The sequence below is a fragment of the Colias croceus genome, chromosome Z (genome assembly GCF_905220415.1).
Source record: "Colias croceus chromosome Z, ilColCroc2.1".
Classification (NCBI taxonomy): Eukaryota; Metazoa; Arthropoda; class Insecta; order Lepidoptera; family Pieridae; genus Colias; species Colias croceus.
This window is the reverse complement of record NC_059568.1, coordinates 6,254,217-6,269,885: the sequence shown is the minus strand read 5'-3', so window position 1 is coordinate 6,269,885 and position 15,669 is coordinate 6,254,217. Positions and strand designations below refer to the sequence as shown.

The 15,669-nt window shown below is 33.2% G+C and overlaps 1 protein-coding gene across 2 annotated transcripts in view; it reads right to left on the bottom strand.

Annotated features, from left to right (window-relative positions):
• Positions 1-2,523: 2,523 nt before the first annotated feature.
• LOC123705117 (UNC93-like protein) overlaps positions 2,524-15,669 on the bottom strand; it is a 50,054-nt gene continuing 36,908 nt past the window's right edge. For both annotated transcript variants that reach the window (XM_045653748.1, XM_045653747.1), the window contains 6 exons: positions 9,123-9,811; positions 8,403-8,628; positions 7,825-7,990; positions 7,029-7,296; positions 4,413-4,609; positions 2,524-4,142 (listed from right to left, as the gene is read on the bottom strand). In XM_045653748.1, coding sequence (XP_045509704.1) covers positions 4,020-4,142; positions 4,413-4,609; positions 7,029-7,296; positions 7,825-7,990; positions 8,403-8,628; positions 9,123-9,792 — 1,650 coding nt within the window. In that variant the 5' untranslated portion in view covers positions 9,793-9,811 and the 3' untranslated portion in view covers positions 2,524-4,019. The remainder of the gene's footprint in view (positions 4,143-4,412; positions 4,610-7,028; positions 7,297-7,824; positions 7,991-8,402; positions 8,629-9,122; positions 9,812-15,669) is intronic.

The window sequence follows — 15,669 nt, the reverse complement described above, 5'->3', positions numbered from 1 at the left end:
GTCATGATAGCTTCATTTATACATATAAATAAAAGTAAGTATGTAGTGAAGGAATTACAAATGTGCCTTTTTTAAATTTCCGACTCCTTGAAGTAAGTATATGTGTAAATGTTCTATAAATAAAGTGAAAGGCGTCATAATTTTTCAGTCTATATTTTATACAATACAAGCTGACCCGGCAAACGTTGATTAGTTGGATACCAGTAAACTTAGGATAAAAAAAGTTATATATTTTATACTTTCACTGTTACAGTTATACTAAGAATTAAAAAAAAAACTTACTATTATCTATGGGTGCTTAAAGATATACAGGGTGTATAACTATATAATCGTTAAGTGTGCACAGGCGATTATTCCGTAACTATTGCAGATATCAACAAACTTTAAACTGATATCGAAAGCCCTTTACCTAATTAGTAAAATGACAATAATAACTTTAAAAAAAACGGGAAATATCCAAAAATTTACATCAAACACGCTCATTATTATAATGTCCATGATGATTGAGTTTTGAGTTAAAAAGTGCGAAACCATATAGGTATGTATTCGCACTTTTTATACCAACCTATTTCGATTTTGAGCTCATTTTTTCTAAATACATTTGTATGGACGTGTTTATTACAAAATGTTTATACCTAGTACCTAGTTAAAACTGATTCGTTTTAGGAGGAAAGACTAAAATACATGATATATAATAAATTAAAATTAAAGTCCCTGTCCAGGTCTTCTGGGAACAGCAAAAAATAAAAATTTCATTTGATGTTGTAGGTGTTTTGATATCTAGTGTTTTGTTCCACCTCATCAGTACAGGCGCGTACCTACAGGTGAGTTGTTAATGGTCACAGGTAAATTAAAACACAAAAATTACAACAAACTAAGTGTTTATTTTCATCACAAATTCGTATGACAATAGAGTGTAATAACATGATAATTTTAATTAAACAAAGGAAGTGTTATTTCCAAGTGAAATATACTATGTTCTACAATTACAGCTACTTATATTTTTATACAATAACATATATTTTTACACTTTATGTTAATTATCACGTGGTTTTGTTACCCTAACGTTGGTACCCACCGCGCGTACCATAGACGAATATAAATTTTATTCTATAATATCATGCCTGTCAGCATTACATGCCGGGGCCAAATCATCACAACTACCACAGATTCGAAAATATCGCAGGCATTATATTTTAGTTACTTTTATTCGCATCTGCATTACAATTAACTGGATTCGAGATGCGTGGATAATTATTAGTTTTCAATTTTCATTCTATGTTGTTGTCCAATACGTATACATTACGTATATTAATGCTTCATAGGTATACTTAAGTCTACACCGTTGCATAAATTGCTAGGAATTTTGAATGAAACGATATTAAAAGAAACATTCATGCCTTATTACAATAAATACTAAATATATTATTTTAAATAAGGGATTTTTCTGTAAATATATCGCCTACGACATCACTATATTAAACATAGCAATGGGTAAACATTAACTTAATCTAAATATTTATAAACTTATGCATACTATTAATTTATTTGATCTAGACCTCGTAAATCTGATATTAAAATAATAATTAGCTAAACGTGAAATCAACTTAATGTTTAGCTGTGTTTACAAAAAGGAGAATGCCCATTTTTGGTACTGGTTTTTCTCATGCATCAAGACAACAATATATTAAAAAAAATCTCGGCAATTTAGAGGCCTTCTTACCATCGGAAAATATTATATTTTGACCAGGGAATGTTTTGTAAAATCTAATAAGACATGTAATTGTTTAGATCCGTTACCATAGATTTAGTATCCATTACTGGTTACCACGGTAACCAAGCGATTATATTATTATGACATTTTCTATGGTAAATAGCTAATATTGTTTTCATTGAATTACAAAAAAATCAATTAACATAAAATCACTCTGTAAGGTATTGTTTATACACTGTAGGTTGTTTTAACATAATATATAGTGAAGTAAAATAATATAAATATATATAAAAAAATATTATTATGACATAGCTTGTAAGATAGCTTGGAAGGTAACCAGTTATTTCTTATTTGTTTCTTTCTTCGAATATGTAGTGAAAAAATGATTCAAACAATAACAACAATATGTAAACCGAATAAAAACTCTATTGGCATTTTTTAAATATATATTTAGGTCTTCTTGAAATCCGTCCCGGAAGATTTCTGGTGCCTACCTACACTAGCCGATGAACAGATAGACTTTGTCTGAAAGCAGAAGCTCTACGCTTAGATTAAATATTATGTTAAACGAAAAATAGCCTTCAGACGATAAAATACTACCTAAATCACACATAAACCTAACTAAATCAGGTTTATTTAAGTTTTGAGGTTAATTCACATTTTTCTCAATATCTTGAAAACCCCTGTTTTTATCACAAAAAAATGTATTGGTAAAAATCTTTTGAATATCGAAGAACCCTCCAAAACCACTCTGGCATTGACGCAACACTATACTGTGGTCCATACTTTCATGGGCATTCTCCTTTTAATAAAATTGATTGTATATGAAAATGTATTCACACAACGCATAAATAGTGCAACTTGTTAATAATTAATTAATCAAATCATAAACTAATCAGCAAAATAACTAAACAAAAATAATAATAACGCCACCGACATTAGTTGTTGCATTTAAAAACATCACGGTGAAGGTTATTATAAAACTAGTGCTGAAATAATTTAAAGATTACACAGATGAACTAATCATTGCCTCAAAAATTACAATATGATAAATAACTATTAAGATACAGAAATGATGTATGAATATTGTTTTTGGTCAATTATTCTCTATAAAAGAAAAAAAGTAGACGTACAGTACTTACTGTACGATAGAGGACCTTTTACGCTTCACATGACATCTTTGGTGCCAGCCAAAAACCCAATAACTACGTTAATTTTTTATTTATTTGTTTAACAAAATAAAAAAATTTTGCAGTTCAAAAGTTGATGATTCGAAATATAGGTAGGTACCTACTCATTGTGAACATCATATTATAATTATAAGATCGTAGTTCCTTAGTAATAAAATTATTGTAGTCTTTGTATAAAATACAAACATATGTAAAATTTTAAGACAAAGACCACAATTAAGAAATAATAAAAGAACAGTAAACACAGCTGGTTATTCATTCATAAAACCCATATTTAAATGACGTGTTCCTTTCGTTAAATATTGTCGCAACTAACTAAAATAATATAATACAGTAGCGTAAAGATTAAAAAAAAACTTCCAAGAAATGAGACAAATGAAATGAATAGAACTTATTTACTTGAATAATGCACATCTTTAAATATGCGCTTTCTTTTAATCTTTTATGATTCGTTGATTGCTATGTATTCAAATCAAGTTACATACATATAACAATTTACCGTTGAATCGTATGTCAATCGTAATCGCATTTATAATAATATTGATGACACGCAAAATATAGTCTTGATCTAATCTTGTTAGTTGGTATAACGGTAAATGAAGTCCGAGAAAGTCAACAGATAAGATATGGATTTATCTTTTATTTTCAATTTTAATAGTACTTCATTCAGGATTTTGCTTGCCTCTTGTTGTCTTAATACTACACACTGCATTGAAATCTAGGCCGATTAGCCGTCATTTATGCATAGGTATGTTATGCAATACAAAAAGTATTAAATTTTGTTTTTTGGAAAAAAACATTTATCCAAAATGTAAAATTTTGAACTATTCTTATACGTATATATTTTGGATATTTAGTGAAAATAAATAATTTCACAGAGCCGTATCAAAAGAATATTATCGATTAATCGATGTTTCGGAAAACCTTTGTACTTAAAACTCTGGTCGCTTCGTGAACAGAAGCCAAAACTTACTTATCGAATACGTATAAATAGATCTAAATAAATTCGAAATTATAATTTCAGTGTGATTTTGTACCTAAATGTTTTGTGTATGGCAAAATAGCACTAAAAAGTGCCTGGCGGTAAGGCGATCCGAGCGATCGTATCCAACGCTTTACAGATGCGTTATGATGATCTCGTCGTCGATTTCATCCTTCTCGTCGTCTTCCTCTGGGGGCTGTTTAGCTGCTTCTGCCGCAGCCACTGGGTTGTCAGCGATGGCCTTCAATCGGCGAGTCTGTAACGACAAATGCATGGTTCAATTGCGTGATTCTCATTGAATGATCGATGACAATAAACTATATTAAAAGATGATAATTGTATTGATAAATTGCGTGTTTTTATTCATTGTTTGAAGACAATAAAATACATTTCACAACTAGTTACGATTGAAATATGAAATGGGACAATAAATCTATATCATATTGTTGCTAGAGCAATGACGTAATAATGGAAGGACGGGTGTTTGTTAACAATTTGATAAACGACTACGGATGTAAGTGTTCACCTTTCGCTTGTGCAGGATTTCGACAATAATGTATCCAACAACGCCGATGAGCAGCACGACCATCATGACGTACAGCTTCATCCTGGCGCAGAGGTGTGTGGAGTAAGCGTAGGCTACCACGAACCCAGCGGCTTCCCACAGTCTGTAGTTCGAGAATGCAGCCTCTTTGTTACGCCTGAAAAGTACTCCATACAGACCTGAAACAATAATATATTGAATAATGTTTTCATTTGAAATTGATGTCTATATATGTATATCCTACGAACGATAATTTTTAATTTTGGCATCTTATATATTATGTGCATAATATAAAACCGGAGCGAAATTAATATACGAATGCTTTTAGAACTTGAACAGATTAGAATTTCCAACTCCTGTGAGTGAGTGACTAGTGAGTGAGTGCGTTAATGTTCACATTATATTGTAGGTACCTAGTTACCTATTGAAGTATTTATTGTATATTTGTAGTCTCATCCGGGAAATAGTTAAACCGTTCAAAAGGTAATTTATTTATGAAGTTTCGATAAAAACGTGCCTTTGTAAAGCGTGCGTGACAGTTTTGTTGCTTCAAAATCACTCTGAGATATCGATACGACAGCGTCCTAAATCTTGCTGTAACCACGCAGTTGGACAATAGTGACATAGGTATATTATTTGGAACAGTATAGTTTTTTTTTTCTTAAATCATTATATTAAACTATATGAACCCATAGAATGGCAAAGATTGAACACTCTCGATTTGAAAATTGTAATATTTAGTTTGGGAAATGAGAAATAAAACAAAGACCGCTTAAATAAGTAATAAACAAAATTGTTTTAAAATGTATCTGTTTATCGTCCATTAGTGACTTATTTTATATGTTATATGAAGGATGAGTGGAAATCTGGTGGATAATAATGGCTTGAGTAAAGTAGCATGTAACAGAAGGATGTTTCAGTCACATTTATCTCATAATTACATTTAATTGTGATTTAAGTGTTAATAGAACTTAGTTCTCATATTAAATTAACAGATAGCATCGATCTAGCGGGCATTGTAATTACACAGTACGCTAACAATTTTAACGCTTGTTAAGGATATTTATTTGAAAGATAAACCATTTCCTTGATGACAATGCACTGAAGTTTCTAGATTTTCATGAAACATTTATGTAGAATTACAAGTACGTCAACTTGGCTTCAAAAGCCTATTCATATCAAGGATCGAACAAGTTTAACAAAAAATTAACCTGAATATTGCAAAATTAAACAGGACATGTACCTTACACAAAGTTTAAGGTAAAATTTATAATTAATTAGGTACTCATAAAATCGATTTGTTTTGTCACCAAATATTTTGGGCGCTAATTTAACTAGATAATTAGAAAATCACACCTTTTTGAAATATAATTGAATTCAAACAAGAGTTGTACCTAAGTATGATATTTTTACTGTGAATGGCAAGTATAAAAGTGGCTAAAGTGGGTCATATATTTGAACCCTGACATTCCAATATAGAAATGAGGAAAGTAGAATAGCAAAGGCACAGTATAACCAGTTTGCATGTTTGTTCCAAAAAGTACCGTACTCTGGTCCGTATTTGATCGTATTGTAGAAATAATATTTACAACTGTTACAAGTATTTATTACAGGAAGTCAGTCATTTTTCATAGAAAAAAACTGAATGGAAGTAGGTAACTTTTTATAACTACAAGGAAACATGTCTTACTAAAATATTCGTTTTAAATTATAAAGTGTTCGCTTGTTTGGTTTAATTAATTTCTTTGGCGCGTTTGAGAGTAGGTATCATGTATATTAATCGTTTATTCTATTCATTTAAAATTTGTCAATATTCAGTATAGGTCAGTAATTTCGTATCTAAAGTTTTACAAAAAAGGATTTAATGAACACAAATTTCGATGTTCTTGGACGTGTTTATCAATCCGTGACGAATGTTCGCACGTACAATAATACATTGCAATCTTAGAGCTGAATTTTATTTCGTATTTTTTACAATTAGCCCACGGCAGACGCTGATGAAACCGATTATAAGGAGGTCGATGAACCTTCTGAAAAACTACTTATTTCTATGTGACGCTAACGAATAGCCTACAACGGTTGAACTCTATTATTACAGTTTTATAGAAGCAATGATAAAAAGTTAGAAAAAAAATTATGTTTGTACGTTTGAGTATTCTTGTAATTCATTACTAAAAATAATACTTATATAAAGTATGTAAGTGAGAGAAAACAGTTACCTATACTAACAATCTTAAGGATATGTTTTGGAAGATGATGTTGAACGTAATGTATTGTGTCAGGTGTATTCAACTCGGCAAACAAAAAATGTGATAAAACAAAAAATATTATCTATTCATATTCAATTTAAATATAAAAGATTTATTTGACACAACGCAGGTGTTAACAAGCGCAAGTATATTAATGTTTTGCTTAATTAAGCGTATGTTTTATTTCATTCATTCAATATTTTATTCTCGCTTGGACAGTTTTAATTGAAACTTAATCACTGAAGTTGATATAAAAATTGGTCAATCAAATACAATTATTTTGTGACTTCGCTAGCTAAGTAATTAGTTAATTGATGTTAATAAAAATAATTATTATAAGACAACATACCGTTCACTTGGGTTTGCCACACGGCATCACCGACTCCCCACAGTCCCGAAATTACGAAGAAGGTAGTGGGAGTTTCTGGGTTCGGCCTCCAGATGAGAAGCCAGACAATGAGGCCCAAGTGGAGAGCTGCTCCCATCACCAGGATGGGGAACCGCCCAATGTACTTCATCACCGAACCGAACAGCAGGGAGCAAATAGCGTTCACCACACCGAAGCAGATCATCACATATCCAATAGAACGGATGCCCAGCGCACATGATACGTATGCCTAAAAAAAAGTACTGAGTTAAAAAATACAATTTATCTTCGCTCGATACGTTGTTAAAGGTAACATAATTACGTATGGTGAAAAAATATAATTGCCATTCATAATTATTGTCTTTGTTGTAAATATTATCTAGTGAATTTCCAAACGAAACTAATTCCATTTTTTTTTTATTCGTTTTTGAAAGAGAGTAATCGTGGTTTTGAGTGGTGTGAATTCCATTGCAGTTTTCAGATTTCCATTGCAGAGTTCCATTGCAAAGGGATTAAGGCGTTATTTGTATAAAGACTATAAAAATAGGCCGAAGAAGAGTTACAAGTTGATATATTACTTTTTTTTTATAAAAGAACAGGTAACTGAGCAGGTGGCCTAATGAAGTGACAACACCGCTCATGAGCACTCACAAAGTTACCTTTGTGAGGCTGTTGCCTGTTACCGGCTGTCGAAGATGGATGTAGGCTCTCTTTTTAAAGATATTCACGTCATTTAAATATAATAGCCAAGAAATGTTAAGGCCTAATAATAATTTACCTGTGTATAGTCAGCTCCAATAAACGCCTGTTCCATACCGATCCATAATGTAATTGGAATCAATAGTTGTTGATTTGGCTTCTTGAGCTGGTAAGCGGTCGCAGAAAGCAGTTGGATTCCAGTAAGTTCTTTGGAAGGGTCTGATTGCCTTTGCTTCTCACCATACCTATAAAAAAAAATTAAATCAGTTAATTTATGCTGATATAACTCGCATGCAACGTACTGGAGATTGTTGAATAATAATTACGAAATTATTCACATCAGTCTAAATTTATCTTGTATTTTAACAGCATTATTTTTGCATACAATGTAATTAATAAGGGCATAAAAAACGGCATGATGGATGAGTATTGCGGCAAACTTCTTGGAACTTGCGTCGTGGTAAAGCGGGATAAAGCTCAGTTTATTTTTGTTTTTAATTAATGGTTAGTGAAGGCTCTTACAGGGCCGACGTCTACTATAAAACGAAAATGTGACTTAATGATATGGACGTAAATTTTGGTTGTCTATAAAACCATAAGCGTGCTCGTTTTATTTTCGCTGTTCAATATCGATTAATTTCATGTTCCTGGACTTACCGAGAGAGGGGGTCGACGAAGAAAGCCACCATGAGCACGGCTACAAACACACAAGCGAGGTATATAGCGCTGATCTCATAGATCTCGGTGTCTGGAGGCCGGTGGAGGTTCTGGTTGTCGTGCGCGCCGCCACCGATCATGCAGAAGTTCGCTCCGCAGGTGAGGAGCGTGGTGCTGGTGTTTTCTGTTGTTACATTGCCGCCGCTGTGCACGCCAGACGAAAATACTGTGGGGAGATAAGCATGGTTTACTCATCAGTCACGCTAAGACCAACAGAAGCGAAGCAAAGGCCCTAGTTACATAATATTTTGTCTTCGAATGTTGAAAATCTCAAAGTATTATTGAATTTGTAATAGATGCCCTTCCTCATTATTAATAATTGGAATGAATTAGTTATTTCATTCTAAAAAACAAGTAATTGTTTATAATTATTTATTATGCAATCAGGTTAGTAAATTATTCATAAAAAATTATAAATTCGCAACTTTAACGTTGCAATTATTGATATAAAACAAACTACCTACTCATTTAAAAACTCCTATTGAATAATAATATAATTGCAATTCATCATTGTGAAATTCAGTGATCGTTTTATTTTTCTGTATTAAGAATCAAAACATAATAAATTGTGATGGTCAGTATATTTTATTTATCATGAATCATCTAAACATTTTTTCTTATAAGCTTTCATTGCAAATTCAAATATAATTGCATACGCACCTAAACTTGATATGAGGTTGCCCCACAGTTCAGCAGTTTGCCAGGCGAGGAAGAAGAATCCAAAGAACCGCACAATAATTCCATCAACCGCTTGGTCTGTCAGTTTCGCGTACACACTTCCCGCTTGTGTCAAGTACGTAGCCTTCGATGTCCACATAGGGGCCGCTCCGAGACCGACTAGAACGCCGGCCGGCACCAATGTATAGAAAGCCGGGAAAAACTGTGCGCCAATGTACGGCGCGTAGCAAAGCATGGAAAGGCAGAGCGACCATTTGACCGTTAGCCTTTTAATGAGGAACGTCGGCACGAGGATGCAAGAGACGACTTGCGCAGCGTAAATGGAACTCAGAGACACGGTTCCCAGGCCGTCGCGGGCATTGATCGACGACTGCAGGTTCGCCGTGCCTTGGAAAGCGGTGAACTGCACCATGAACGCACAGCTGACGGCCGCGACATTCTTAAGTATTCTCCACTTTTCGCTCCTTGCGAGCTTAACTTTTCCGGAGGCGTAGGAATCGTCTTCCATCGGCAGAGGCGGAGGCTTGACGATGTCGCTGTTCGAGTCGCGGTCATGCTGATAGCCGTCATTCTTGAATCCCGTTTTGAGGGTGTACACGGAGTCCTTGACCGGGCGGTCATCTTCACACCCGCCGCCGTGCGTCGCAGTCATGCCGTGTTCTCTTTTTGACCTGCGAACGGAATGGAAAACGTTAGAAACTTTCACTTTTATCGTTGATGAATAATCTAGCACTTGCACTTTCCATACCTATTATTATTCAATTATTATTTGCACACGGTTTTGTCTTTAAGAATGATAAAATGTCGAATCGGTATTATTGCGTATTGGACATATGTCAGGTTTAAGGGACATTCATGAGCCCGTTGTTGTGGAACGTTAAGGTTGGAGAAAACAATAAGACGGCGTGTTGTGATCGACGCTGTTGTAGTTTCTGTAACAATTCCGATTTGATTCGCATTCTACATTACAATGAACAACATCGGCTGAGTACATACAGGACCATTGTATTGTGTTTCACAAACTATTTCGTCATGACATAATCATCAGACGACCACATGGAAAACTATGGGCTGATTGAAAGGCAACGTTTTTAAAATTACTGTGATTATACAAACAATGTGATGGAACGTACCGAGCTACGATTAATTTGATAAATGTTGTTCGTGTTCTGATGTTCTAGAAATTATATAGATACCCCATTATTAATCTATAATTTCATTAATGGATGGGCATGCGAGAGCAATGTACCAGTAAAGATAAACGGCTATATATTGTAATATTATAATGAAGTATAGGTATATAGGGTCCTTTTTATTTGTTTCGAACGTTTACGGAAATACTAAAATGTTATAGGCTATTTGCAACGGTTTTATATCGTTCGAGGACAAACCGGCGTGTACGTGACATCATTTTGTAAGCTGATAGATATTTAATCTCAAAAAATTCAGTACATTTAATTAACATTTATAGGATTAACAGCTAAGTCGAAACTATTAAACAATTTGCATGGTCATATTTTGTCAAAAGTGAGCAATGAGCTATAAATATTTCCACTACGGTAAATTGGTGAATCCCAAACTATGAATAACATGTGTAAATTATGTTCGGTATAACTAAAGTCAAAACAGAATATTTACATAAGATGGTACAAAACGTTCACCTGTATTGCCTTATGTGCACCTTCTATTCTGTTGTGAAATACTTGAAGGTATTTTAACTGATGTTTATTTAATGATTAGTTATCGCTAACGACGCAACCGAGCCTCTTAATAATTCAAAATAGCAACAATTCACGAGCTTTTTAATTTACTGCAAAAACAATTAACTTAGCAAAAAGTCGTTAATTAGGTATTTATTTGAATAACTATCACAAGGGCAGAGATATTTAAATATTAACTAAATTATGGCGTGTTCAAAATAGCGTCTCAAAGCAATAATAGATAATTGTTCGGGCCGTATTTGGAACAATAGTAGAAAATCCATAAAATGCGATAATATCACGTTCTAAATCCATTTAGAACAGACGAATGGTACTCAGGGTGTTCGACACGAGATCAGACGAGTGCTGTGTACGAACATAAAATGGATTAATTTTGTAGCTTGTTCGACGGAGCGTTAATATTGCCAGGACGTGATTAGGCACTACCAAGAATGGCGAGAAGGCGATTAAAAAGGGGCTGATGGTGTCATGTTGAAACGCTAGTACATATTCCGCTCAAGTAGGCACCGAAAACAGCCACTCATTGAATGTTCCATTGTGAAACTTAATAAGTATGTACGTTATCGTTTGTTGTTGGATCGATGTGGTGTTGACATTTGTTTTGTCTATTTTGTTTATACGGCCCGTGTTAACACGGATGGAATAATGGGTACGGAGTATACGAGCCTATTGTTCTTTATGTAGCTCATGTCTTGATCTGAGCTATTATTGGACTAATACAATATTTTGGGGACCGCTGTCTCTTTAATCTGGCTTCGGTGTGTTAATGCGTCTATAGGTTTCTAGCTTTGTAAATAACTGCTATAAATTAAATACGATGCGCTGAAAGAGACGTAGTTTTGAGTTATTATGTATGAGATATAATTGCTTGTTTATACCAGCAATCAACACAATGGAGACTAAATATGGCTCGGTCCACATAATCCTCGTTGATCAGAATAATGACCAGTGCTTTGAAGATAACACAAGACTTGTATTTTCATTGTTCTCTAGGAAATATGTACAATACTTTATGTAACACAAGGAAGTATAATTGCAAATGCACATGTATGAATTATTTCGTATTATTAAATGGAAAAAGTGCTGACATATGTGCATTATTTAAGCAACATAATACATTAAGTAGTGCCTATTCTAATTTATGGTTATACATATTGGTTCTTTCATATAAAACATTAAAATATAACAAAAACCTAATATTATAATCAGATTTTCGATAAAATCAAATTTGTCCCAGTTGATATTAAGTATAGGTCCATATTTACAATATTAATTGGTTTCATTCTTGTTTTATTTCAATATACACTATCCAAGGTTTGTAGAGAAAACATATTTTTATCGGCTTAATCCAACGTGTACTTGGATTAGAATGCGATGTTTGTTGCTAAAGCGTAGCAGAAGAACTACTGAACGCATTTGCCTGAATTTTAGTATCTGTCTATATTTATATAACATTTTGAGGTTTTAAACGGCCTCACAATAATTCATATCCCTACAAATAAGGTATATATAATTCTCGTAATAATCGCTCGCAGGAAATTACCACAATTCGGGTAGTTGCCGTGACTAAACAAACAAACAAATAAGCCTATTGAATAATTCTCCCACGGTATCATAGCTATCTTCACTTCCTGTGCCAGCAACCCCGTCATCGTTGGGTAATGAGCCGAGCAAGGTCACTCTGTCAAATTTGCAATACGGTAATGTGCTGTTTTTTTCAGTCAACGCCATGAGTCCCTTACTCCGTTGTCCTAATGTCAATCCGTAAGCCAAGTATGTGCACAACAATACTCATAGATAACCCCTGCCATCAATGTCAGTTATACTCCAACATCTAGTTCGTTAAATCTTAATATATATAAATCTCGTGTAACAATGTTTGTCCTCAATGGACTCTTAAACCGATTATAATAAAATTCGCGCACCATCTGCAGTTCGATCCGACTTGAGAGATAGGATAGTTTAAATCTCAAATCGTTTTAGAGAAAGCGAGCGAAGCCGAAGGCTGTAAGCTAGTATAATATAGATTCTGATGACTGTTGCGTATACCATAACAATTTTACGGTATAAAATGTATTCTCCGGAAAATTTGGCAGTATACAGTTACATGATAACAATTTCGGCGTTGGCGTTGGCCTTTCTTTTAATTATCAAATTAAAAGGACCATCAACACGTTTATCGCTTAAATAAACACAAAAAGCTACAAGCAGACGCATCCATTATCACACTGTACAGTGTACAGCCTTCACTTGGCAGATTAGCTGTTGACCTCCACGACGAGTAAATACAAACGTTTTTCAATAATTTGTCCTTTCAGAGTGCATACATTAACATGCTGCCAAAATAATCACACCAGGCTGTAATAATACTAGGATATTCGACAAAAAGTTTTTATTCTACGATAATTAAATTTACGCAAAGGACAGACCGATAGCGTATTTTCTTTTAACATCTAAATTTAGCCATGGAGTATTTAAATTACATCCCTCATGTATGCAAATTGTTTTTGAATAGATTCATACTATTTATTAGTCAAGAATTATTATAATTATAATCTTTACATAAGTACCGTTTAAAACTTACTATCAACCATGTAAATAAACGGGGTAATGGGCTATTAGAACCGAGCGATTTGTGAATGACAAAAATGTGGATATGGTAATATGACAAATTACTTCCATGGGCATTCAATTGGTATATATCACGAATATTATTCACTTGTGATTTAAATTTTTGTTTTGCGGCTTCATGACCGATATTGGTAAAGTATTGTCCTCGGTTTAAGTAATGATGTGTTTAAGACCAAACCCAATTAGGTCAAAGTCAGGTTATAATTCAGTATTCGAACGTTCAAAGATATTTTTTTAAATGTTAGTACGTGGAAGCATAAGTTATAAGCATGTATTCAGTAATAAAACTAATAGATGAATAAACACTCATCCGAAGTCAAGGCCTGTGAAGAAGCTCCGTAAACAAGCTTTGTCTATCCGGAAATAACAGAATAAAAACCTCAATTAAATCAATGCTAGCCAGAAAATGTGCGCAAAAACTTATCAAAATATAATGACACAAATTGTGAAATATTTATTTTAATGGGATTGCGTTATTTTATAATTAATTGAATTCATCAAATGCTTCGTCAGGTACCTATGTACAAAATGTGTTTTTGTGAGAGAGAAAAAAAGCAATCGCAAAAAAAGGCCTTAGTTACATGACCATACATTTAAAAAAAATTATAACATTCGTACATTGTTATGAAGGAGAATATCATAGCTACGTTAACCTTATTATTAAGACAATAACAACAGAATGCAAATATATTTAGGCCTATCAATTATCAAATAACGACTTAATTGTCTAACTTCGATAAGTACAGGTCATTAAATTATACACGCAGGAATTTATGTAAATAATGACATTCAAAGTAGGTAAGTGTATCGTTTCTGGCGGTGTGGCAGAATTACATTACGTAAATTTATTATAGAGTTAAATACATTATGTATTATTTATTATAAACTTCGTGCAGACTGGGTCAGCAAGACACGATGCTGACACTAAATTATTTTATCACAATGTTAAATAAATAGCATCTCATTAAGCATTCATAGACTCTGAGATATAGGTAAGTGGACACGTTGCTGTAACATTGTGAAGCTTGGAAATTGTATATTGTAAGCATAGTAAGCTACCTCTATAAACATATTGTTAAGTCTTAAAACATGAATAATTTAATGTTAAAAAAATCAGCAACATATTATCGGCGTGTGAAATGCTGAGTAATAAACCGTAAGAGAATGGTCATGACCCGTCTTCATATTTTTTGTTTATAAGATGCTTATTATTATGGAGGTTAAATTCATAACAATCTTTGTGATAATCATCAATAGTGATAATTTAAATCGATAAACGTACAGAGACACGACATCTCGACATTTACAATTTTAATTGATCAAAAAATACAGCGTCCCTCAAGTTCTTTACAATAATTAATATCTACACGCAACATTCATTGACCGTTATTGCTTAGCTCACAAAAACTATGTCTTCTAACAGTGGTCTCGTTAAGACATATATGTAACTCATTTGTTTTTATTTTTAATTATATCAACTATTAATAGCACGCCATATATAGCATCTATTAAATAAGATTGGATTGATTTGAAGTTATTTCGCTATTGGAACATACATGGTTTTTTTTGAAATAACGTCATGTGCTAATTATGGATCCGTTTTTTCTTAACAACTATTTGTTTGGCTAACTTTGTTATATAAGAGATAATGATACGTTAATATTAAGTATTTGCTATGATAGATGTCGTTACAAAAGAATAGATTGGTGTTTCTTGTTATTTGTCAGAGCGTAATGGTATTAATGGTGGCTGGCTAAAGTTATTCAATTATTTCTAATTAAAAATAGTTATTATGTTATATCTATGCTTTCGTATAGGTAGAACAATTAGTGACCAATTCAACGCAACATTCTTTTAAATTTCTATATCGTATTTTGTAGGACTGGTTGTAAAATTGGTATATTTTCTGCGTATATTAAAACAATTTGGAACTATTAAAGTAATTGGTCAATAGTCTTTAGCGTTAATTTTACCGAGCAAAAACAAAAAGAAAAAAAAGTTGACGCGCGAGTCAAAAGTATGCGGGTATAAAAATATTCTAGTTTAACCGCTTTGATCTGGATGATATGAAGTTCCGGGTTCTTTTCTGAGTTGAGTAAGGTTGTATGTCAGTGACTTGGTGAAAAAAGTATACCAACTCCGTTTCAACTTAGCAACTCGTTAAATACTTGCGTGAC